This window comes from Clinocottus analis, unplaced genomic scaffold (genome assembly GCF_023055335.1).
Source record: "Clinocottus analis isolate CAN_PGR_092001 unplaced genomic scaffold, fCliAna1.0.p SCAF_3, whole genome shotgun sequence".
NCBI lineage: Eukaryota > Metazoa > Chordata > Actinopteri > Perciformes > Cottidae > Clinocottus > Clinocottus analis.
The window spans coordinates 841703-869203 of NW_027176042.1; the positions used below are offsets into that span (position 1 = coordinate 841703).

At 39.4% G+C, this 27501-nt stretch overlaps 1 protein-coding gene across 1 annotated transcript; it reads left to right on the plus strand.

The window, feature by feature from the left end:
* Positions 1 to 4127: 4127 nt before the first annotated feature.
* mapkapk2a (MAPK activated protein kinase 2a) lies at positions 4128 to 27501 on the plus strand. Its single transcript, XM_068594825.1, has 10 exons — positions 4128 to 4874; positions 16949 to 17088; positions 22211 to 22275; positions 22495 to 22574; positions 22727 to 22853; positions 22951 to 23026; positions 23140 to 23264; positions 24681 to 24766; positions 24888 to 24968; positions 25694 to 27501. Exons 1-10 carry the CDS (start codon positions 4653 to 4655, stop codon positions 25841 to 25843), a joined length of 1152 nt encoding a protein of 383 aa, XP_068450926.1. The 5' UTR covers positions 4128 to 4652; the 3' UTR covers positions 25844 to 27501.

Genomic DNA, 27501 nt, shown 5'->3' on the forward strand with positions numbered 1-27501 from the left:
TCAAATGAGATCATAATGGAAATGTGGGTCCTCTCCGCCCGACATCGCAATTAGAGCGCGATGGAGAGACAAAGAGGAAAGAGAGAAGAGGGAGCGAGGTGGGTTCACGAGGGTGTGTTTGCGTCTGGGTGCATGGAGGGGTGAGCGGGTTCAACAGGTCCCGTGTCCGGAGGCCTGCGAGTGTTCAGGTGCTAGAATCCTATATCGGAGCCAGTGCTGACCGTGGGTCTATATCAAGAGCCGAGGTGTAAGGTTTCAGCCTCCGGGCGGCGATGGAGGATTATTCTGACAAAGACGGGGGTTCTGGACCGGCCTAAAAATACCTGATCCAAAGTTGTTCTGACTTTTGGAAACACTAATGAAGAACAGAGGGAGGACTCAGGGGGGATGCACCTCCTGCCGCCCCACCTCCCTCTGAGATCTCCTTCCTGTCAGGAAGTTAAAAGAAGTGCTGTGAAATAGGAGAGCGTGTCAGGGGAGCATTCTGGGAAGCGGCGGAGGAGGAAAAAAAAAAGAGGAAAATGGCAGCGCGCCATGATTTCGCGGCTCTGTGCCGAGGCCTCGCCGACCTTATCCTGGTAACGCCGTCGTGGACGGAGCGATGCGATGTACAGGCTGGCCTTCTGCTCTCTTTCATAACGAATAAAGAGGGTAGTGGTTGAGGCCATGAAGCTTTTACCCCCCGGGGGGAGAACGCTGCCGTCCTGAGTGTCTGGGGAGCGGCTATAAGTGAACCTGCAGCTATGCAAAGTAACCGTAACTCTTGAGTTAATTCATCAGCACAAAGCTGTCAAAGCTCAGCTCGGGCAACAGTTTCCAATTTCAGACTCCTCTTTCACATCGACCGTGTGTGTGTGTGTCATTTTATATGTGTGTGTGGTGTGTACAGGTACATCATATGTATTTTTATGGGTGTACGTGTGCATATATTGTACAAGGTGTGTCTTTTGTGTATATAAGGGATCCATTATATGAAGACATGTGCTTCTCAAACATAACTTGTGATATCCAAGTGTAGACTTCTTATAAGGATAGTGTTGCTTTCCTTAGTATCCTTATAATGCATAATCTTATCAAATGTAGACTATTAATTAAGGCGTGTATTATCCATAAACCTTCAGTCATTGATTCATTGTTATCAAGTCATAGATGGATATTATTTGTCTTTATTGTTATGAACAAACTTGTTGTCTAGACTTTTTTGGACACGCAACATTCAGCGTTTCAGGAACACTTTTGAAACAATCTGGGACTCTTCTTCACAGTCGACTCAGCAATCATTCAGAACATTTTTGAAGTGAACTTGTCTTGACTCGGGCTTACAGACGAGTTGCATTCGAGACTTTTAATATCTCAAGTTTTTGGTCAGAATGTCACTCACTTTACTGCAACAATTTAGGCCAATCTATTTATAAATGTGAAGCTTCATGTGAGTCTGAACTTTATAGAAGTGCATTACTAAACCGCTATACCCTTTCAAAATAAAACCTGGTCTAGAATACATTTTACTTTTTATAGATATAACTCTTCAACTCTTCATCATATGTCCCTAGACAATACATATGTATATATATATATATATATATATATATATATATATATATATATATATATATATATATATATATATATATATATAAATGAAGATACTTAATTTGGGTTAAAACGTATCACTGATGTTCTTTTTGTCACTTTGACAGTATTGTGTGGATTTCCAACTACGGCACATTTGAAAAGCTTTCCGATATTTTTTTCCTGTTATATTTTAGACAGACACACATCTAAGATTCACATATTTTACAGCGAATACAACAGCAATATTCCTTCTTAATTCATGACATTTAAAACACTTTTAGAGAAACACTCAACCATGTTCTTGCCCAACATACTAAAGCATTTCAACAATGGATTATTTCAACCATCAAGGCAGTGAACTCTGACCAGCACATGTTCCTCAGGCCTGGGAGTATTTTCACATTCGTGTCACTAGTTGATTGAGATTGAGGAGTTTAAATTGTTTTCCAGGAGGACAATTCAATTGTCAGACAAATGGTCAATGATAAAACAGAGCCCTACTTTTGAATGCATCAAAAAATGTTTGGGATTATGCGACTTACACTGTATTGTTATGTGGCAAACCCTATTCTCTGCTTCTTGCAGGTTTGAAAACACTTTCATTGTAAATACTCGGTGCTCTCGTTCAGTGTGAGGACTTGTTCTGATAAAAGCTTTGCTTGGTCTGCCATCTAGTGGTCTCATGAGGTGCTGCAGTCAAGTTCCAGACGGACCACAGCCAGAGAGTCACAGAAATACACTGAGAAGCAGAGACATTGACAATTAAATCAAAGTAACTAACACCAAATATCTGATGTGTCGACTTATCAATGTGAAATAAAATATGATTAAAATGGAACATAAACAGTTTGAAATTTCTGGGATTACTGCAACCCTCTATGATTTTACACTTAAAATGATTTGGTATAATTTAATTGACCTGATAGCCCTCTTACAAAGACTACTTTAAAGTTAAATTAAAAATGATAAAACATCATTTACTTTGATGTTCTTGGAGTCAGAGTATTTATTCACTGTCAATGGTTCCTTTTTATGATGGATAATCAAATGCTATACACAACTTAACTTTGAATTAAGGCACTTAGATGTGACCCAACAGATGAAATAAGCTGAATGTGTTTGGCCTGTGACAAAGTGAACTGCTTTTTCTTTCATATCTGATGGTGGGTACTATTTCGCAAGCATCAAAGACATTACCATAAAGTCACTTAGCAAATCATTTATTTTTCTCTAAATACCTTGTTTTTTTTAAATATTTGCCAACAGACATTTAATTTAAATGATGATTAGAATATCGAGTTATGCTTAAACAGGCGGAATGGCTAAAAGATTGCTTTGTTAGAGGAACAATGTTAAGGCCTTTTAAGCTTTCTATCTGAGGCAACGCATGTGTTAAAGAAGCAACTTAAACACTGAAGGTCACAGCAGAAGCTACTTAATTCATGGCAGTGTTGTTTTCCTGATGATATGGGTGGTGCCAACAATCTTGGGAATCAAAATCAGAATCAGCTCTAATGAACATGTACATTTGCACATACATGGAATTTGACGGTGGTTTCACTTTGCTCTTCGTACTTATATACAATAAGCAAGATAAATATAATATAGACAAAAAGAATACATTAAAGAAAACAGAAAAACAGTAAACAGTCGTCCAGAAAGTGCAGATAGTGCAGGTGCAGGTGTCAGAAAGTTTACATTCTAAAAGAAGTATTTAAAAGATTTTTGTATTTTATATATATAAAATAACATCCCTGAATCATATATATATATATATATATATATATATATATATATATATATATATATATATATATATATATATATATATATACAAATGATTCAGGGATTTGATTTGATTTGTGGAAATTGATTTGAAGCTTTAAAACTGTCCTTTCCACAATAACATAGACCTTCATGTTGAAGAGTAAAACAATAGTTGGTGGGTGGGAGCGGTACACACTGTTTGTGGAAAAAGTGCACAGCAGATTAACAATAGCATTGATTTCATCGTGGTTTGACTTTGGAGAGTCTTACCTTTTGGGTTGTCAGCAATAAAGCCCAAAAAACAAAATAAAAAAAGAGTAAAACATCTAATATACATATAGGCTTACATGAGTGAATGCAGTTTTAATTAAGAAAAGCAGCGTGGAAAACTCTTTAACCTTGAGATAACCTTTAGGACTCTGGTGGTCAGAGATTATGGGTCTATTTTTGTCCGTCACTCTTTTACTATCAAAACATGCGGGTCTCTTTAGTGTCTCTCTTTGGTGCAATCAGCTGACCTCTGTGACCTGTGTGGGACATACGATTGAATTTAACCACCAAGAAAAAAATAAAATAATAATGAAAATGTGAAGGTTACGTTTGGCTGCATTACAGTAATACGGTCATACTTTAAAACAACCCAGTCTTGTGTCGCCTTTGCTTGATCTCTACATCTCCGTCCTTCTTGTTCGTGTGTTATAAAAGAGCAGTCGCTTCCTCTGTCGCACTTCTCCTTTAAGCGCAGAAGAAGAAAAAAAAAACCCGCCATGACGTCAGCAGTAAAACCTGCTCCGGCTGGGTGTCTGTCCGTCTGAAAGTGAAGTGTGTTTGGCGTGGTGTCGGAGTTTCCCCCCTCGCTGTTGTCTTGTCTTTCGTCTCAGTGTTATTGTCGGCTTTTTAACTTCACTCGCGAGCTTTAACGTTATTTTTTTTTTAAACCCTCGGCCTTGTAGACGATTTATGGGACGTTTTAGAAAAGTTCCCGAAGTGCTGTTTGAGGAACCGGTGGACGGCGGAAACCACCGGCGATGGATAAGCTAACCGATAGCTGAGTTGTTAGCCAAGAATCACAGGTCAAGAATAGGATAGCTAGCATGCTAACCGCTAGCTGTCGAAGCATTTAATCGGCTAACCAAGTGGCTTTTTAATCGACCTGTAACGTCCGAACTTTTGCCCGTTATTTCTCGGGCCTGGCAGGCGAACGGTACAGCATTTAGTCGAGAGGCCAGCTAACCCAGGAAGAAGGAAACAAGACACGAGTGTTGTTGAGAGGTAGTCGGCTTTTCGTCTCTCAACACCAAACCAGAAGCATGCTATCCAACTCCCAGAACCAGCCGCTCTTCCCCAACCCGTCGGGGCAGCAAAACCCCACGGGCCAGTTCCTGCCTTTCCACGCGAGACCCTCCTTGCAGATCAAGAAAAACGCCATCACGGATGACTACAAGGTAACCAGCCAGGTGCTGGGGCTGGGCATCAATGGCAAGGTGCTCGAGATCTTCCAGAAGAAGACTGGAGACAAGTACGCACTGAAGGTAGGCTCCACTTTGGGGAAAGACACTGGGCTGAAAGCAAGAATGTGAAGTCTGTGTGTACCTGAGACACAGCCAGGAGATCTGGAGACCATGAAAGAAACCTCACAGTTTTACACCGAGTACTTCTACCAAACTATTCCCACTCTGGCTACAAAGGCTTTGAGGTTCGCACAAATACAACTACAACAAATACCTGCAAAGATTAGTACATTATTTGTCAAGTGGATTGACAGAAGATTAATCAGCAACAATTTTGATGAATAAAATGTCAAAAAAAGGTAAATGTAGCCTCTTTTAATGTGAATATTTACTAGTTTTTCAATTCAATGACATTACCGTTTACCCTTTGCATCGTGTTTTGTCGCACACAACATGACACCACAGACATTTCCTGGAAAATGTGATTGACATTGTTTGATGCATCATATGCTGGTTGTTAAACAGATTGGGTGAGAAAATAATTAGCAGAAAAAGTTTCTTTGTGATGATTTAAGGTCGTGTGATGGTATTGCTCTGTTTAATTTGTATTTTCACTGGCCATGAATACTAAAAAAAATCAATCAGATGTTTGATTGTTTGATTGTTAATGTTATTATCAGGTAGTCTGTCATGGAAATACCTCATATAGGATACAAAGGTTTCTATTTTTTCATATTGAGACAAAGATACTGGAGTATTTCATATGAAACCTGTATTAATGTATAACAGGTACCCTTCCAGCTCCACTGTGGTTTGCTTCCCCATAACATGTGTTGAGTGTTGTGAACATTTATGTCCAGAGCTCAATGCTGGACCGGCTATATGATGCACACCATTTCTCAACCAGTGCAATTGTTATTGAGTTTGATGAGATAAGACTGTGATAAGCATATATTTGTGGGTAGTTTCCTCCCTCTGATTGTTCTCCGGATTGAAACTTGGGCACGCTCCTGTGTCCTGTAAATTAGAAACAACTTAAACAACTTAGTGCGTCTGTAAAGTGACTCTGCAGTGTCAGGAACTACCTCCAGACATCACTTTCTGTGTCGGTCAATGATTATTGATCGTTCCCCTCTTCTCCCTCTTAAAGGGGTTTTTGTAGCGAGTTTTTCCTGAACCGATGTGAGGGTCCCGGGACAGAAGATGTCGTATGTGTACAGATTGTAAAGGCAAAATGAATTGAATAAAGGCCAAATGTCATAACAGCGACACACATGGGTGACTGAAACAGGACCCACTGAAGCCATTTATCACTGCAGGCCAATTCATTATTTCTTATTCTTATTATTAGAAGGATCGTAGTGAACCATTTTTCCAAATGGGTATTGCACAAAATGTTTATCGCAATTTTGTCGCAATCTGGGAACATCCTGTGTGGTGATTCACACTGAAATTCAGTCTACATAATTGGGTCACAGCGTTTTTCACTTGAGTGTGTGTGCATATTAAACATGACACACATGCACAATCTTGCCCAAAACTGTTCGATGTCGTGTTGTGGTGTGTTGTTTGTTTTTTTAGTCACATTATACAATCCGTTGAGGGTCTTTTCACAAGGCTGCGGCTGTTCTGCAAATTGTATTGACATAGTAAGAAACAGTATTAATGCTTACGTCTGTAGAAAGTGACCGTTGGTGAAGATTTTTTATCAATTGTGACATGTTATAGTTTCAGATAGACGTGGGTATCGCACCTGAAGAAGGCTTTTGTCATTGCCCACCAACCAGTTCGGTATGGCTCACTGAATTGTTTCCAAGCGCCTGAAAATTGAATTGCGCAACAGTGTGACCCTGAGGGTGTTCCTCAGGCAAAACATCCAGACACATCTCTTGAAATCCTTTGCAGGTTGCCACAGATCCAAGATTTCTCCTCCTGTTCAGTTCAAGCCAGGTCTCAGGTCACATTTTTTAAGTTAAATGCATTGATCTTAGGCTGTTTTTGAAGCAGCTGTAGGGTACGAGTGTAAGCGGCATGGCTGCTTCCCAAAAGTGAAGCCAAAACATTTCGATCGACGGCTGTTCGTTTAGACCCTTGATATGATACGCAGCTAAGTTTCAAGAGCGTGGGTTTCACACTACCTGACGACGGCGATCATTCTAGGATAGAGAGAGATATTAAAACAAGAGTGGGTGATGTAATGATTTTATGGGAGTAATATCCAGGCCAAATTATCACAGTAAACTAAAATGAGAGTTTTCAAAATCCTTGAATTAAATTGAAACGCAGTGTTTCAGTGGCATTATTCTCAACTGATAGAATCACCAATGGGTTAACGACTGTATACCGAACATCTGAAAAAAGTGGTACAAAAACAGAGCTGTGATTTCAAAATAAAGCTTAAATTGGTATCACAAAAGTAGTTGCTTCGTGGTACAAAAATAAAAAATGTCATTCTTGATACAAACCATTGTGTCACAAACTACTGTAGGGCAAAGCTGTGTACACAATTATGTGCTCAGTATTTGTGCAACAAAAAATAAATAATAAATATATAGTCTTGACAATCTCACTGTTGTCTAAGATTTATTAAAAAATGTACGCTTAGCTAAAGTGGAGTCGGCGAAAGAGAAAAAAATGCGATATAAAACACACAACCCATCTTTGGAGGGAAGCAGCAGGGATTTGTCACGATGTGTTAGATCTACATGAGAATTACTAGACATTTTAAGCAAAATGTGTGCACTATTTGGTTAACAACACACAAACGTTGGTGGTAAAAAACTTCTGTGTTTGAGCTTCTGGACGTCTTTCATATGTGAGCTCCCTCTCTAATACGTATTATACTAGATTCACTAATATATTCTCGCGCTGTTTTAAGGCAGACTGTAACCAAAACGAGTGATGCCTCAGCTGAATGAACTAATGTCCTTGTAGGTCCCTTTACTGACGTCAGCCGAGCCCGATCTCCTCTATTGAATTCATTAGCTTTGCAGGAGACGCCAAGACCAGGACTCAGCCAGACTGGCCCAAGGTGACATCACCTTGCACAACTTTTACCTGTCTCCTGAACCAAGTTTTGCACACGCAGTTGAATACTTTATAACTCTGTTTGTTGGGGAGAGATTTTGGAAGAGAAATGGAGAGTCTACAGTCCTATAAATATATATATTTTACTCCTGTTGCAGAGAATTTGAACCTTTTGATTTTGCTTGTTTTGTTAGAGAAAAAACAGTTTGCCCTTCTGCATTGACTGGTCTTTATCCTGACACACACACACTCAAACTCACACACACTCTCTTAAGGCTGTGAGGCATCTGCCGGTATCGTCTTACAGTGACGACATTTCTATGCACACAACAAACCAAGTTATTAAGAGCAATCAGGTTAAGTCCACATTCTGACCGAAAATAGCACTGTGTTAAAAAGATGCAATGGGGTGCATTTCTGTGAACTTGCAGTTTGAGTATCGGGGTAATACAATCTGTTTTGAGTTTTATATTTAGTAGTTTGTAGGTTACCAGATGCCTAAACACAATTTCTTCCTCCAACTTTGGACCAGCATTTGTATCTTGGGCACTCATTCTTAAAATGATGCAGTTCACATTACAAGGCATTCTCCGTGAATCTGCACTGTTACTGGATAACATTTCATTGTCTTTTTAGCTAAAGTTGAGCATTATGTACGGTCAACGTTTTGGCAAGACAGCACTGCATTTCTTTTTTTTTTTTTTTTGTGCAACGCAATAAACGTGGAGGCGATCAATTTGAGAAAGTTGGAGAATACACTGGGCAATTAAACTATGTACATTGTTGGGCTCAGAGCAGGTTAATTTCTTATGTATTACATAAAATAATCTCTTTCACCCTCTTAAAGCAGACAGGGTTGTAGAACAACTTGTCCACTAGGAACACGAATGATGGCCAATACACATTTAAGAGGCACCAGCACAACATTTAGGAACACAACTTAGTCAACATGCAACGCGCAAAACATTTCATATTCCATTTAAAGTGCATAAGTGATAAATTATTTGCTACTACAAGGCACTTTTTAATTATTTTTTTACCATAAGTCAGCAGTTATTTAACATTGTCGTTCTGTGTGATGGCTACTATGTGGACAAACATCTCAACTTCAGTCATACACAATTAATGTAATAACATCCTCGCAAAGACAGTAATGTTGGCGGGTTTCTTGGGTTAAATTAAACACTATATGAACATAGACAACGCATTCAAGTCAAGGAAACTCCTGATTGGTCGATTTTTAGCTATGATATGGATTGGATAAAGGGAAAAACAACCGTAAGGACTATTTTTCTATTTCTAAATATGTTGACTGCTGGGATTCAAGTTTATTTTCCTGTAGACTCACACAGTTGTCTATACTTCACATGTCTGAAATGTATGAACAGTTCTACTGTTAGCGTTAGAAACTCTTAGATTGACTTGTATTGACTTCAGTTTTAGACTAAGAGGTTGCACGGATGTCCGCTTGCAATAAAATCACAAGCTGCAGTGATGGCTGACGTGAAGTATTGAAAAACAAATACTTGTCTCTAAGCCAAGTGATACCTCATCTGGAAAGCAACACACTGAAATGTGTCGTTAAGGTGATGTAATCAACAGAATGACTAAATGTTTTGGCCACATTCTGTGACTCGTTTAAGTTGCTCTTCCTAAAATCTGGAAAGATGTGGAAGTCACTGGTGAAGTAAACACACCTGCTGAGTGTTCGTTAATAAAAAAAAAGGGAACTGAAAACATTTGTCAGTTCAAACGGAAGCTTTTTCTTAATGTGTTTGGATTTCTGACATTTTCTTTTGGACTTCTCCAGGACTAGACTTAATACTTTGTCTAAATGGTTTGCTAAATCAAATGAGTCTTTCCTGTGAAACCCAACATCCACGCAACTTAAATTCTTCTGACACTGTCGAGCATGTCTGATTAAAGGTTAACGCAGAATGGACCAGCCAGGCCCATGCTTTGATCATGAGACGGTGCGAGAGAGGAAGGAAAAGGAGGGAGGGAGAGAGGAAGGAAGAGGTTCTCTGGTGGCCCTCTTACAGCTATTCCTCTCTCCACCCTTTCTTTCTCACTATCCCCTTGTGAGAGAGGCTTCTCTAAGACAGATTCCACTTTTATCAAGACTATTCATATCCTGTTGTGGAAACTGTGCGTTTGCTTTTGTTCCCCTTGTCTAGTGGAGTGCTTAAGGTTAGTCCATAGTGGCTATAACTCAGTTATCGGTGAAGGGGTCTGAATTGCAGCCGGTGAGGTTGAAGTCTGTATTGTTTGGCATTGTTCTGGTAAACTTATGGCGGATCTGTCAATGCCATAAGATCTTATTTCTCCTCGACGTTTGTCACAAACAATCGGATTAGCTGAAGCAAAAGTACCTTTGGTAAACATTTATCTTGCCGTTGTAAGCTTCTTTCGACATTTGATTTACTGGTTTCACATGATGGCGACCTTGATCGGGTGCAATATCCACCAAAGCCCACGCTTTGAGCTTTCTTTTTCCTTCCTGAGGAAGGGTGTTTGGAGGCATGATGTATTGCAGTTGTGATGGATGAAACCGGAATTTGTATCTGTGATGCAAAGTCATTTAAGGAAGCAACGTGGTTGAATAGCGCTGAATGGCATTAACGGTAAAGGGAAGTGAAAGTTTTTCTCTCTTCCAGAGTTCATTCATTCAGCGTTTGCTACACGTGAACTCTGTTGCTATGAATATCAGCCAAAACACATCAAGTTCTCCTTTTTGAAGTCAACTTTTGTTTCTGGTGCATAGAAGTCCAAACAATTTTCCATTACATTAATTTATAAATTGTCACAGATTTGTGATGTTGATCCCCTAATTTATTCATTGGGCTGTTTATTACATAATGTAAAATACAAATAATGGGGAAGTAAGTTTACTTCTATTAGCCACAAAACTCCACTTCTGAAATAAAACATGAACTCTAATTTTTTGTGAAAGTAAACGTCGACATTGTTTGCAGGTGACCTGCAATTTTTGCTTGTGTGCTAAATCCAATATTTACCCTGTATTTGACAGGTGGCAAGTAGTAATTGAATTCCCTGGTTAGATGAGAGAAGATGGATATCACTCTAATATTGGCATGGTTAATATTTAGCTGGCTAGCTTAGCATAAAGACAGGTAGAAAGAGGAAGACTCTAAAAAGGTAACAACCTGTCCATTCAATCTGTTCATTATTTAACTCTAAAGCGCAATAATTAACATGTATTTATTTGGTTTTATTAGTATAAAAACAGTCATATAAAAATGATCTATTAAAGTTGTGGTGGGGGGGTAATTGGTCAACTATGTCTTGGCAGATGTCAGTAACTGAGTGTCTGGCAACTTGTTCTCATGAAGTCTGTCTGAAAACACACTGTGTATTTGCGCACACACTGCCACACAACTTAATCAAAAGGACACATCACCAGGTGACGGAAATAATTCCCGCCATTTAAAATCAAGCGATAACACACACCAGTCTATTTGTATGCAGTGAAGACACACACACCATCTGTTGCATCAGGCACCGCAGAAGGGGATTCACAACATGAACTGTGTCAAACTGCACGTCATACTCTCTCACTTCCTCACCCTTGTCAGCCGCTCAATTTTTTTATGAATGCGTGTTATGTACAAGGACACCTGCTGGCTAAAAATACTCACCTGCAAGCTCGCGAGCTATCTGATTTGAGAGGTAAAATCACCATTACTTGCAGAACCGGTAGAGCTTTAATCATCGGGCTTGTGATGTCTTTTAGAAATGGAGAAGTTGCAAGCAAATCAATGCATATTCTGTCTGTTGAAGGCGTTTAAAATGAATGTGAGTGGCATGGTTGACAGCTGGACTGTACAAACATTAACTGTGGCTAACTAGAAACAACTTTTTTTATTTTGTCCACTCCTGTCTTCACCTTCAGTGTGACGCGAACATGAAATAGTTTCCTTTTGTATCCCAATAAAACAGTGCAATTGTTTACATGCATTACATACACACTTAATACATGAGTAGTGGTGTGTGTGTGTGTGTGTGTGTGTGTGTGTGTGTGTACACTCACTAGCTGATGGTCCTTTGAGGCAAAGCAGATGTCTTTAACCAGATTATGTCCGATTGAAACACAAACATGTTTGTTGCTTCACTGAACACACGCAGACGCACACGCCACACGCCACACCTTCTGCTATATTGTTGTTTAACCCTTTTTGTCAGATATAAGAGGCTTTTCTGATTGAGCCAAGCTTAACCTATCACCTCTCAATACTCATATAATTTCCCAGCCCCGTCACCCTCAGTCTGATACATTTTCCTCAGGTTTCACCATATCAAGCCTGGACCTTTCCTTGATTCAGGCTGGGTGGAGGGAGGCCGGCTGATCCTTCAGCGTACCCCCCCATCCCACCTCCCACTGTCCTGCACTGGGCTCGGGAGCTTTTGTTTTGGCTTGAGGAAGTGTATTGTGTGCCCATCTGCCCCCCTCTTATCTCCCTCTTTCACCATAACCTTCACTGTTTACCCTCAAAGGACCAACAGCAGATGGAGGGGGGGGGGGGGGCAATGCAGTCACACAAACACCAGCAGAGAGGTGACAGGGCTAACGGGGGTTCTTGTGTGCTTATACGATTGTGCACGTGTTAAGAAGACGGTGTCAAGTCTTTTTGTGGAGGGAAGTCTGCTAGAATTAGACGTTTTAATGTTAGTTTCGGCGCATGATTCTTGTTTTCCAGGATGTGTTTTCTAGTTCCTCTTGACAGTTGGGCATCAGGCCAATGATAGTTGGACACCAGGGTAACAATGTTACGTAGAATCTCAAAATTCCCCTTCACATCGTCCAAAACTGACACATTTGTACATCATGTTGTATTATTTAATAGTTAGTGATGTCGACAGCGTTGCAGTCGGTGTAAAGACCTTAAGGCTAGTCGTGTGGAAGCTATAATGTTGTCACTAGAAACCAATTAAAAACAGACAATGCATATCGTGTGTTGATTTGTGGCCTTAATTTCATGATTAATGTGCAATAAGACATTTGAAAAGTACTACTGACGAACTCTTATACATTGAGATGTTAAAGAGGGCTGACTGCCCCCACACGGACCCGATGTGTTGCTGTTAACTTTGTTTGGTTTCCAGATGCAGTCGGGCAGCTAATATCTATATGATGTAGTTGAGATAACAATACTTTGAAATAAGTGTACCCCCTCTCGCCCTCCCTCTCTCCTCAGGTGCTGTTATTGTCAGGGGACTCGTATCAAACACCTGTTGCATTGTAGAGGGTCTACTCAAAATATCGCCATACTGTCAGTGTGAGCTCAAACTCACACAACTTCTCTTAAAGAGATGGGAAAAAAAATCTATAATGTCATTTGATCACCTTTATCTCAAAATATCCAACACAGCAAGTCCAACTGGAATGAGAGATATCCTGCTAAAGCAGCCTGCTGGCGCGTGAAAAGGAAATGCAACCAACACACGTGTGTCAAAGAGAAATCACATGTCTATCTAACGCTTCCTCATGTCAACTATGGAATTTGCAGTGACAAGGATCACAGTAGCTGAATGCCAAAATGTGGACAAAATAGTATGCAAATGATTGTCTATTGTTATTAATTTAATGTTTTATCATATAACTAAGCCTATGTTTTTAGTTAAACCACTCTATTTATGCATTTGCTTGTGTTTGTCAATGTAAATGTATGTTATATATAAAAGCAATAATGAGTTAAACGTTTGTTGCTTGAACGGTGCAATTATCTGTTAGACATTTTCAATCTCAGTCACGACAATCAACAACAACAAGTTGCATATCAAACAAGAAAAACACAATATACATGACATGCAGTGCTTTAGATTTTTTTGCACATTTAACAAGATTCATTTTATTTCAACATTGGTTTCGTGGTCACGTCGACAGTTAACTGGCAAGAGACGTCATCAAGCTATTTCTACCATAATATGACTATTTTAGAAATAATGTCTATTTATCTGTCGTGTAAGTCTGGCTAGTAAAACTCTATAGTCTGTCTATGAACTGATTCACACTGACAATACTGCGTGATTTTGTGGTGCAGTTTTATTGTCAACATCATTTAAATATGATATTTTTTGGCATTTGAAGTTATCTCAGTGCATTATAGAGGGTGGAAGTAGGAAAGAGAGAAAGATCACAGTGCAACAATTCTGTCCTTTGCCTGATGTTTTGTGTCCAAAGGGTCGTGTGTTCTTTTGGGCGTTTTGCACCCTGCTGTGACGCAGAAAGTGAGAGCCACCCTTGTTTGTTCTGTCCCAAAAGGTGGTTGAACTGTTGAGATAAGGTAGAGCAATGCAAACTAAACCACACCAACTCCTCACGGTAACAGTCAGTTTATTGTGTATTTTTTTAGTCACTTCAAATCAGAAATGACACTTTATATGTTGCAATTATTCATTGACTTCTCTTACAGGCCCTAAAGTCACATGAGACGGGTGCAATACAGTCTGTGTTGCAAACTAACTACAAGTTAATTGTCACAAACCAACATGGCTGTTCTCAAAAGGACAATACGCTTTAATAGTTCAATAAAAAGACTGCTGTTCATCAGCTGACTGTTGGGACTTTTCAGCCATCAGCTCACCAGTGTCTTATCAATAATATTTACATTGGGGGAATCAATGCTCCAAAAAGTAAGATACAAGCAGAGAAATGTGACCAGGTTATCACGATGTATTGTCTGATTTCCTGTGTAACCTGGTTTATCTGAGTAACTTGGTTTCGTATGTGCTTGTAAACAGTGTGCCAAAGCCAGACCGCAGGCTGGATTCTCTGGCTCCCCGAGCGCTCATCGCCTGCTGGAACGAAGCCCACTGTTGTGTTGTGACTGTGGGCAGCGTTGGAATGTAATCCAGCACAAGATGCACAGACGCTGGTTCACTGTCACAGCTCCAAGGCTGAATTCTTTACATTGGCTGACAAGGATATTTGAGGGTTTTACTTGTGGGATTATATTGTTTAATGATATAAACAAACGCTAGCACGTACTATCTCAGCCTGCAGGATTATGCAATTTGACTTGTGTGTGTCTGTTTGAGAGTGTGCACCTCTGTGTCTGTCCATGGCACACAAAAAAAAGCAGAATATTTTCGGGTGGTGGTGACTAAAACTTTCTCAGCTAATAGAACTACCGGTACAAACACTGAGTTCATACACGAACGCAGACAGCTTGGTGAGTTCAACTAGTTTTTTGGATTGATGGATAGTAAACGGTTTTAATCCCCAGAGGGGAAACTTATTTGTCACCAACGACAACAACAGACGAGGTTCACAGTGCACAACAGACAAAAAAACACACATTACAAGAACAAACGCCAGAAAATGCCGTATGAAACAAGACAACAAGACACATAACCGACGTAGAAAGATGATGAATTTAAATCTACAAACTACAACTAAAGGTATTCGTCAAAAAACCAAACGGCTGCCGGGACAAAAGAGCTTCTCAGTCGTTGGGTCGAACACTTTGGCACCCTGCATCTCACTGAATGAACTTCTCAGTCCTTTAAAAACACATCGTAGCGGACAGCTTTCAGAGGAAACAATAGTTTTTGACTTGGCCCTTGATCTCTATTGTATGACATTTTCTTGGAGAATTGACTGGATACTTCAACACTTGTTTCTGCGTTTAACAAAGTGTTTTATGATGACTTCCAGCCCATTAATGATTAGTCAATTCTGGGTTGTATTCAGTTAATCAAACACCTGGCAGATCTCTGCGGCGCTCTTCTCTAGTTTAACATTAAATTGCTTCTACTTCACAACTTGTACTTTGAGTGGCTGTATTGTAAGAATCTAACATGAGTGCCTGCCGGACGCATAATAGTCGTTTAGAAATTCAGGCCGATATTTGACTGAACATTTTGTCTTGCAGTAAAGGATGCAGATTTCTGTGTTATTTATAACTGGTAAGGTCATAATGTATGACCCAGAGCAGAGGAAGTACTTTACTTTAGGGCTTCTCACTTTTAATAACTCATATTTTGTAATACTCAATGCATTTGCTCATTAACATGCCCATTATTGTGTATCCTAGTTTCGTTACGTACATTTTTGAAAACGTTTCCATGGCTGTGTCATCGCTTGGAGTGACTGATTGACTCTGACCACAGATAATCTTGAGATTTTTCAAATTATGTAACACTCACACAGCTGGTTTTGTGCATATTATTTCTTCAGTTATGAGCGTTGTATGTTGGCTCATTTTGTTTTGTCTCATGAAATAAAAGGGAAAAATAGCATTCCAACAAAACTCAGCAAAAAAAAAACAAACTCCATAAAGGACAAGAAATAACTACTTTTAAGAACCTTTAAATAAAATGTACGTTCAATTATCATACCTCCTACTTAGAATAAATAAATTACATATATATATATATATATATATATATATATATATATATATATATATATATATATATATATATATATATATATATATATATATAAAAAACAAAACTGTGAATTAATCATCTCATACCAATCCAGCCTTTTATTTGCTAGCAGTCCACCAACGTGATGAACATAATAACACTGTCCAGGGTGAAAAAAAAAAGATAAATAACCACACAAAAGTACAAGCAGTGCAATCCTAAAGTCTCTGTAACTAAACTTCTAGCTGGACTTCCTCGTGTAAGGTGTTGAACAGTAGTACATTTTGTGGATATATATAATATAGGAGCAATTAATAAATGCATTATGACATAAAGTGGTTTAAATGGCAGGTGCTTTTGTTGAATGGTGTGTTGACATAGTGACACACAAAGAGGGTGCTGCATTCACACAAGACTGGATTTAAAAAAAAAAAACTACTACTTTGTTCAACATTCTTCCAGCAGATGGAAGCACTGTACTTCTGTCTTTTCTTCACTATCGATGTGAAATAATGGTGGAATCTATTGGCTTCATGTCAGTCTGCACACACAGTAATTAATCCCACAAGACCGGTGATTATAATCTGAGGTCCAGTTATTCCACCCGGTCATTGTTATGTTGAAGCAAATGGGCATTTGAACAGTCGTGGTAACTTGTTGTGTATTTCATAATTGACCTGTTTCTATTTGATGTGTACCAGCCTCACCCTCATTGTCTCTGACCTTCTGTCCAGATGCTGCAGGATTGTGCCAAAGCCCGAAGGGAAGTGGAGCTGCACTGGAGGGCTTCTCCCTGTGCCAACATTGTGCGCATCATTGATGTCTATGAGAACCTTTATCAAGCGAGGAAATGCCTGCTTATTGTCATGGAGTGGTGAGTGCACACTAAACTACCTATGCTTGTGCAGAAATGAATAAAATGATCATTATTCCCTGTCTTTTGAGTGAATTTCCAGCAGATAAATGTGGGTTGGTCACAAAAATGAACCAATACTGTGTAAAATAGCTGAACGTTGTTGACAATATCTGGTATTGGATACCCTTATTTTAATTAATACAGTACATTTTTATGTATTCATTTGTAACAAAGTTACGCAAGCACTCTTTAATTCAAGCCTGATGTTGCCTTGCATATTAATGAATGATCCACACAGTGAGGCATCCAGCTTATTGATCAAACTGGTATTGGATCAGCACTGCGTATCAAAAGATACCAAACGTCGAGGTATCAGTACGAACTGACTGCATGCATACAAAGTCCTTATCTCTGCGAGGTCTTTTGACAAAATTTAACTCATATACTCAATAAAGTTACATTTATTTAATATATCAGAGGCATGAGGGTTTAGCTTTTCTTTCTCTGAGCTGTGTTTTGGTGATTTGCATGTGTAAAGTACTTGGTTGTCCATTCAAATTGAACAAAACATTTTAAATTAAATTTGTATTATTAGGTAATACGCCCATTGTAACTCGTATGTCACTGCATAGTCGCTTTGCGTGTAAAATAACGTAGCAGCTAGGCTAACCGTTGTCGTTAGCTCGCTAGCTAGTCGTTCATTCTCCGTGTTTAAGCTGTTGGGTTAGATAACGTCTTTGTTTTAAAATACCGCGGAGGCTTCAACAGAAGCAACGCGTAAACATCTCCTCTGAGGTGCAGAACTCAGACCTGCGTTCAACAGTCCGATATAATGAGGCTTCATGCAGAGGAAGTGTTGCTGGGATTTGTAGTTCGATATCTAATAAACAACCTTTGTTTAGGTAAAGTGCAGTCTGTAAGTTATCCGTTGATGCATTGAGTGTTTACTTCTGGAATAGCATCTCTTGTTCTCTGTGTGTGTGTGTGTGTGTGTGTGTGCGTGTGTGCGTGTGTGTGTCTGCGTGTGTGTGTGGAAAACAAGTTCTGACGTTCAAACAAATCCTGTTACGGTTTCAGATTTTTATTTTTTTATAAATTCTTTATAGTTGAGATTTTGTGCACTGTAAATTTGCACTATCAGTTCTGTTTTTGTATTAAAAAGTTGCAAATTAATGCTTTAAAATAATTATTTTTTTATCCGATTAATCAAAAAAATAATCTACCAATTAATCAATTATTAAAATAATCATGAGTTGCAGCCCTACAAAAATATGAATTTCCATGTAAAATTGCAGTCTGCATTTCCCAGACTTGGGACGGCATGTTCCAGAAAGACTAATGGCTCACCTTGTCAATTGTTCTCGGCTCATTTTAGCCAGGTTAATTATTGTAAATCTGTGTGATCTTAGTAGCAAATGGCCCATTTCTTCTAAATGAGTGCGGTACCTGCTCTTCGCCTTATCGTATTTCCATCTTGTGACACTTTAAAACCACCAAACACCCATCAACTTGTCACACGTGCAATCATTAAGTCTGTGGTTACTCTCCAGTGCGGATGTAGTGGTCGAGTCTACCGACAAGCTCACATGCAAAAAAAAAATAGAAAAAAAGCTGCAGGTGATGACTAATTTTTCTGACGAAGTTATTGGCATGAAATGGCAAGAAAGAAAAGTAGTTCTTTTGATGAAACTAAAATATTTCCTCGAATATCACACACGAGAAGCTTGGAAGATCTCGCGATTCAGTCTGCAGGAATTGAGTCAGTGTGATGACCTACATACTGCTGTTCAAGCATTCTCCCAGGTTGTGTAAAGGGTCATCATGTAAAATCTTCTTGATCATTTAGGACATTCAGTAAAGCTCCTTTTATTGTGATGAATATGAGCATTTTATTTAACTGTCAATCAAACGCCATCTATGGCGACTCAAATACTCTATAGCACACCAAGTTATCCCCAACAAACGCATTTACTCTTGTTAGAAGTAAATTTGCTAAAAACTACTATGCCCAGCTGTTTAATTAAATTATTTAGCCTTTTTTTCCAATAGAAATTATATATTTGTGACCTGTTTTTAAGGATCCATGTCTTCAAATGGGCTCGGGTCTGAGAGCCACAGACGTGCATAGAAAGTAAAAGTATTGAGAAGTTGGACTGTTTTTGGAAAACGAAAAGTGCTGATGTGTATTTACTTTTTCTCTAAAGTGTTTGATATCTGCGAGTGCATCTCACTGGCGTGGCGTCTTCACAGTCCAATGCGAAGTGAAAAATGTAGACTGAAACTGTAAGGGTGTAACACGGTTTCTGCTGCGATGGTGTAAGATGTGAGCTCCTAGCATTTAGTGTATATATACAATAAGTACATGTTCTACTGAGAATTCACACTTCATCACAAGACATTTTCAGAAACGCAGGGTGGCTAAGAGACCTCAAGTTCCTCTCCCTCTTTTTGCATGCGTGTGCCTGGACGTGTCATGCAGAAATTGACATTGATGATCAGACCTGAAACTCAGTCATACTCTGCAAAATATTAAATAAAACTTATCATTAAGTGTATGCAAGTTAGATTTCTCATACTCTACCTTCATGCATATTGAATTGATGTTGTCAACCATAAGCAATTTGACAGCACAAGTGACATTTTATCTAATCAATGGTCTGTACCTGCGTACATGATGTATATGATGGTAATACTGAGTAATGATTCTAGTATTATATCAGAGCCATGCTGTTGTCATATTTTATGGCCGTTTAGGATGTTTTTTAAAATAGTGGGCTTTTTTAAGCATTACAAAAATGCAACTTGTATAGTTAGGAAATTAACTAGAATTTCAAAAGCACATTTAAGACCATGACTCCCTGCGCAGTACTATAGAGGAGATTGATAACCAATTACTAGGGCAGGGGTATTCAATTAATATTTGAAGAGGTTCCTGCATGGATTTCCAAAATATGTATTGTTAATTTTCAAAATGGGACACATTTGACATGCAGACGCATTGGACTTGTCAGAGACATAAAGTACAAACAGTGGTAGCTTTCCTTACCTTGAATAAAATACATTGTAGGTCTACATTTCAAATATAAAACAGGAAAGAATCCTCTATATACAATCAATAAAAAGGGAGAATAAAAGCTTTGATAGGCCCAGTAGCATTTATTTTCACGTCCATAAGTATTTGAACTATGACACAATTTTCCTAGTTTTTACCTTTTTTTTTTTTTAAATATTTTTTTAGAGATTTCAGTGGATACAACAAAACCACCATTGACTGTCTTGGACTTACAGCTTTTTTACCCAGTCACCAGTTTTTTTTTAAGAGGTTCAGAAGAAATTAGGCAAACTGGCATAATAGTGAATATAATGATAATTTGTAGTACTTGGAGAAAAATCCTTTTGCAGTCAATAATTGCCTGAAGTCTTGCACACATGGATGTCATCACACGCTGAGTTTCCTCCCTTGAGATGCTTTGCCAGGCCTTTACTGCCTCCCTCAGCTGCTTGTCTGCCTTCAGTTGTATCTTAAGTAAATGAAAAGCATGCTCACGTGTGTTGAGATCAGGTGACCGACTTGGCCATTGAATAATATTCCATTTCTTTAACTTCAGAAACTCTTGGGGTGATTTCACAGTATGTTTTGTGTCATTATCCATCTGGACTGAGAAGCGCTGCCCAATCAGTTTTGCATCATTTGGCTGCGTGAGTGTACTATAAAGCCCTAAACACCTTAAAACTCATCCTGCTACTTCTATCAGCTGTGACATCATCAATGACCACCAGTGGTGGGCCGTCAGGGCCTGCTCAGCCTTCTCTGCTGGCCTAAACAGAATCACAAAGTTATAGCTATTTTATAATTAAAAGTTACCTATTTTATAATGTAATTGTTTTTCACAAATTCACAACATGTATTGTAATTATTTGACCCTATTAGTTTCCTTTATTAAACCACCTCTACAAGCAAACCAGTCAGTGTGGGAAGTCAAATTGGGTTACGTTTCATACTTTAATCACACAATTAGGATATATCTTGCGTCATGATATGAAGTTATTTTGGCCTAGTTTGTAATATTGACTCATTATTGAATCATACAAGCATTGTATTGTATTCTCTACTTTTAGCCAGAGCATTTCTCTGCTAATTTTAGTTCACGACTGAGAAATAATGCTGCTGAGGTCAGTTTTTTTGCAGTGTGTCATTTCCTGCTCATGCAACACACCTCCATGACGGCTTGCTGACCGAGTTTCTGGACAGCTGTTGTTCTCAAACCTTTCCTGTCACGCTGCACTCTAGTTAAAGAACAATGTTCAGGCCCCACCGCCCCAACAAAAGTGTAACAACATGGTCCTTTTGTGACTCCTTCGACCGTGCTTTTTCTAATAATAGAACGAAGAGAAATGCAATCCCTTTCAAGTCAACCAGATCGCTCCATCAGACAAAAACTAATTACATGTGCAATCACTGTTAGAACATTGCAAATAAAGTTCTATCTGTCCAACAAATAACTAATATTTTACAAATCAATTGCCTATTGTGGCTGCAAATAGTCTGTTTTTCACTGAATATATTTTCAAGATAATACCAATAACGTTCAACTTGTGCAAAACAGAATGAGTGCAGATGTGTGAGCATCAGGTTGTATTAGTGGCTGCAGTGAGCTGCTTTCCTCTACACATATATTCTCTCAACTCATGCTCCATGTTGAGCTGAGATCTGTTTTCTGTTTTGAGAGACAAAACGGCAGAAAAGACCTCTCTGAGATCTCACAGAAACTTTGCGCAAAACGCCAAGAATCGTTGAGTAACGACGTAACAAACATTTCCACGAAAGTGAAGTTGTCATGTTCATGGGGAGAGTGGTCGTCCTCAAACCACAAGCTTGCCGGTTCGTCTCTGTTCTCCCCATAGTTTCATGTTGAAGTGTCCTTGAGCAAGACCCTGAAGCCGCAGAGCTTCACAGCAGCACAAAGCTTCTTAACTACTAAGAATGGTCAAATGCAGATGATAATCATATCTGGTCCCACAGTGAGGAAATTAAGTCATCTGTCATCATTCAACTGTTGGATTTCATGTTTATACAACAAGTCGTCATACAGCCCTCAAAACCTGATTTCAACTTCACACTTTGTTTAATCTTTTGCAGCATGGATGGTGGTGAGCTTTTTAGTCGAATCCAGGACAGAGGAGATCAGGCCTTCACAGAGAGAGGTTAGCCATTCGACTGCATCCACTAATATACACATTGCACATACTAACACCTGCTAAATGGGACGTTCATAAGTATGGTTGACATCATGCAACCCCTATTGGTGTCTTCTACCTTTGCTGCTACTGTCACAGTGTTGAGATGTATGACCAGAGCAGTGCGCCTGCTCGTCAATGCAACAATCCAAGTCACTTTTAATCGAGTCTTTCTCTTTTCTATAGAGGCATCTGACATCATGAAAAATATAGGCGAAGCCATACAATTCCTGCACGCAATCAACATTGCACACCGAGACGTCAAGGTTTGTATCACGACTTTGCGTTGTCGCACTGCCTTTGCTCTCAATTGAGACATGAATGCAACCTGAGGAGGAGTTTAAAGGATGACTTCCATAGCTGCAGTAACTAAAATTACTCTTTGTTTCTTGTGTTTTTTCCTGAATCCGGCCTGCAGCCAGAGAATTTACTGTATTCCTCGAAGAGGCCCAATGCTCTGCTCAAACTCACAGATTTTGGCTTCGCCAAGGAAACCACTTCACACAACTCTTTAGCTACTCCGTGCTACACACCCTACTATGTTGGTAAGGACCTGCTTCTGCGTGCACTTAAATCACTTATTAATAAACTGTTATACATGATGGATATGACATTAACCCGCCCTTCCTTGTCTGTCTGCAGCTCCAGAAGTTCTTGGCCCAGAGAAATATGACAAGTCATGTGACATGTGGTCATTGGGTGTCATTATGTATATCCTGTAAGTCCTTTTTGTGTGTGTGTGTGTGTGCAATATCTCTGAACGCCTTCATCACATAGGATTGTTTTCTTGGTGCTATATAACTAATATGTGCCTTTTCAAACCATCACCAGGTTGTGTGGATACCCTCCTTTTTATTCTAACCATGGTCTAGCCATTTCTCCTGGCATGAAGAAGAGGATCCGGATGGGCCAATATGAGTTTCCAAACCCTGAGTGGTCCGACGTATCAGAAGAAGGTCAGGCAACATGCATACTTCCACTTTGTTTATGTATACAGGTATTGCGTTTAAATACTTTAACTTTTGAAACTTCCTTCTTCTTAAAACTGATTGAAAACCAAATTATGCGATTGGATTATTTTGTTTTTGAAGAAATGTATCTCTCCTTTAAGGTTATGTTTATTCGTCTTGATGAAAAAAGAAAATCGGAAAGAAAAATCATCGAACCTAAAAGTGACAAACGCGCTGCCCTTTTGGTCTTAAGTTTCTGATCGCGGAATAGAAACTGATGCAAGTGTTTCACCTCCTTTCCAATCAGTCACATTCACTGCAATTGAAAGTGAAGTCTGATTTCCTGACTAATACAAAACGTGTAGAAAGAAAAGAGAAGCAAACGTGAGAATTTGACAGACTAAACCCAATGTCAGGTTTGTTTCCCACAAGGTCTTTTGAGATTATTGGGTGTCGACTTCAGACTTCAGACCTTTTGCGTGCATGTTCCCACAGAAGATGATCTTGTACAAAGTTTACTAGCTTCCACATTACATAATTATAATCCAATGATAAAGGCTTAGCGTAAATGTATTATTTGCATAATACGTGGGGAGAGTGGTCGTCCTGAAACTACAACTCAAATGTGTTTGCAGAGCATTCATTATGAAACTGAGTCTTGGTTATTAATGGGAAACACTGTTAAAAGAGCAAACTGACAAAAAAGTTACTCACTACTCGTGAACTCGCACCGTTTTTACCGGCCGTGCGCTCGTGTCTTTTTCACAGCGAGATTTCTCAATTCACTTTTAGATGACACGATTATAAAAGGATCTGAATGCTGCCAGCAGAACGTTAAGTGCTGCAGTTCGGGCTTTTGTATCGCCCAATAGTTGCTTTTCAAAGTCACATAACTGTAATATGAAAATGGGATACTATGAACCCGCTTGCTTGAGTATGACATATGCATAATACCTAGAGATGTACGATAATCCAGTCAATCCTAATACAACTAAAGGTCTTGTTTGGCTCCATCACGCACCGCCTTTGTATTGTAATTGTATGCACTGTTTGACCTCAAACATCTAGATTGGATCTTTTTAATGTCAGAGATCATTGGTTCAATCTCATTGCGCGACCAATTTAAAGACTTTTAATTCATTGTGATACGTTATTTATTTAATTATTCTTAACAGTGTAAATCAAGGGATGAGAGTCCCGTGTATTTACAATTTGTCGGACACGTTTTGCGTCATCAAATCGTCCTTTTTTATATCAAACATTGACTTATTACTGTTGGTGGTCGCTTGATCTGAGCGCTCTTATTGTCTTGTTTATTATTTTGGGGGTTTTAAAATACATCATTGTTACTTACTTGACCCTGTGCAACACTTTTCCTTGATTCCTTTCTTTATTAATGATGTAAATAATAATCTTTTGCAGCAAAACAACTGATCAGGACCCTCCTGAAGACTGAGCCAACGCAAAGGATGACCATCACGGAGTTCATGAATCATCCGTGGATCAATGTAAGCACATGCTCTGTCACATAGCTCACTTTCTTACATTCATTTCCGACTCCATTCCTCTGGCTGATTTCTCTCCAGTGAAGTAAGATGTGTATTTGTTTCTGTGTGTGTCTCTCTAAAGCAATCAATGGAGGTTCCCCAGACCCCACTGCACACCAGCCGGGTACTAAAGGAGGAGAAGGACGCATGGGAGGATGTCAAGGTTTGGATGTCCATTTGCTCAAGTTCTTTAATTTTTAAAAGTTTGGGGTCACACAGACTAATTTTAAGTTCCTTCTCATGTTCTCTCATTGAATATTCTTCATTTCTAAGAACAAGAACAGACCGGAGAGTTTCACATGAAAGTTCTCTTTTTCTGGTTATTTCGAGAGTATATTGAACCCACAAATGTGATGCTCCAGATACTCAACTAGCTCAAAGGATGACCAGTTTTATAGCTTCTCTCTCCAGCAGAGCTGTTTTCAGCTGTGTGACATCACAGTGCAAGAGGTTTAGGCGTTTTTAAGTTTTTTTAAAATGTGTTTTTAAGGGGTTTTAAGGATTTTTTAAAAGTTTGTCAAAGAATTTTCAAGGGTTTAAGGGTTTTCAAGGGTTTTCTACCCATCCATTAGTCTTGTAAGGCGATTATCAAACACAATGTACCATCAGAACTCTGGAGTGATGCTGGAAATGAGCCTCTATACACCTATATGTAGATATTTCATTAAAAACCAGACGTTTCCACCTAGAATAGTCATTTACCACATTAACAATGTATAGAATGTATTTATGATTCATTTCATGTTATCTTCATTTAAAAAAAACAGTGCTTTTCTTTAAAAATAAGGACATTTCTAAGTGACTAACGGTAGTGTATATCCGAGATGTCGCTAGACTCCGGCTGGACAAAGCAAGTTGCCTCACCAGCTTCTTTTGGTCGTGTTTCAGGAGGAAATGACCAGTGCCTTGGCGACGATGAGGGTCGACTACGAGCAAATCAAGATCAAGACCATCGAGGACTCGACCAATCCACTGCTAACGAAACGGAGGAAGAAAGCCAGCCACCCCATGCCGGACCCGCAGTCCGCCGCGCACTGAGAGTCGCGCTCACGCATGCACATTCAGACACAGGTTGTAAAAAAAAGAAAAAAAAGGAAGCAATAATCTGTCGACACGTGAGTCGCGTTGCATGGGTTTTTCTCAGCGTTTTATTTTTCATTACAAATTCTAATGTTTTGTAGGAGTGTTTTTTTGTTTTTATTACTCTTTATCATTTTAACAAAACGCCACCCACTCTGCTCTGGCGCAGAGAGGGTGTGCATCTGTGTTTTTACACCAGTGAAGAGATTATGAATTATAGAGCAAGGGGAGGAGTTTGAATCGGTGAGATCTCTCGCTCTCTCTCTCTCTTTCTCTCTCCTCCCCCGAATATCAGGTTGTGTACTCAGAGGGGCTTGAACGTTGGAGTAGGACATACAGCCTTAGCGTTAGCAGTAGTTCTATCTTCACCCCCCTTTTCTAGCTCTCGCCCCAAACTCGTGAATGTTGAATCAAAAATGGCTAAATCCCCAAAAAAAATTAAAAAAGCAAGGGAAGTTTTCTTTTACGTAACATGCAAAAGCAAGCAGATGTATTTTGAACTGACAAGTGGAATGTAAAGGACTGTGAGGTTCCTGGCTGTTTGGATTTCGCCAGTAAAGAGTGTGTGTCAGGGGTTTATTGAATGTCGATCAGAGGCCTATGCACTCGCAGGGTGCCGTTCTCTCTCTCTCTCTCTCGCGCGGCCCCTCTCTCCTACTTTATGAAAAGCTACGCTTGGTTTTTTCAGGTACATAGTTTATCGGGGCAGAGAAGGAACGCCGCCACGTTCAAGAGCAGAAAACTGGCTCGGCCTTCCTCCCCCCCGCATGTAGCTCACAGGAGAGGAACCGATACTGTATTTTTTCATGGATTTTATGAACATATTAGCGTAGGCCTTACTGTTGCTAAAGCAGCACATTACTTTTAACCCCTTACCTACCATGTGGTTCAGGCTTTCTACCAATGTTATGCTTCCCATTTTGTAACATTGCCTGATTTTATATTTCAGGTTAATGCTATGCAGATGTGTTTGTCAGCGTGAAGTACTGCTAGGACCCTTCCCCCCCCCAACCCCGAGTTGATTTTTTTTTTGTTTGCAAATGTGTTGGAGAGATGTCGTGCAACAATGTGTGTTTATGTAGACGGACTTGTGCGAGCTCTGATGGTCTCTCTGTAAAAAAAATAATAATTTAGTTGCACCAGCTCAACTGTCAGGAGGCTCAGTGGGACTTTGGTGCCATGCCAGTGTTCTTCAACATTATCTCCTCTTCCTCACTTTCCCGGAGGATCGATAGAAGTAGAAATCGCTCGAGAGCTTCAAAGAGAAACTCGACAACAACCACAACACCACCAGCAAGCTGTCGTCGCCGTCGCAATAGGACGCTTCCAGCTCACACGGGATCATGGGAAATGATTGTGTTAAATGTTTTGTCCACTTCACTTTGTTCAATCACATCCACATTACCTGTCACGTAGCACCTACCAATCTCTCACTGTAAAAAAAAAAATGTTCATTGAATGTTTGTGACAATGTTCCTCCAGTTTTTCTTTTTGGTCCTCCACACCTTTTTTTTTGTTTTTGTAGTGGAAGCACAGGATTGTCTGTCATTGAGTCTGTTGAGCTCCCCCTGCCCTACTTTTGTCTGCTTCAGTTTTGGATTAAAAAACACACAAAC

Coding starts and splice junctions, on each gene's coding strand:
- mapkapk2a (XM_068594825.1), top strand. CDS start 4,653: ATGCTATCCAACTCCCAGAACCAGCCGCTCTTCCCCAACCCGTCGGGG. Junction 17,089..22,210: donor CTGCTTATTGTCATGGAGTG/GTGAGTGCACAC, acceptor AATCTTTTGCAG/CATGGATGGTGGTGAGCTTT. Junction 22,575..22,726: donor TTGCACACCGAGACGTCAAG/GTTTGTATCACG, acceptor TCCGGCCTGCAG/CCAGAGAATTTACTGTATTC.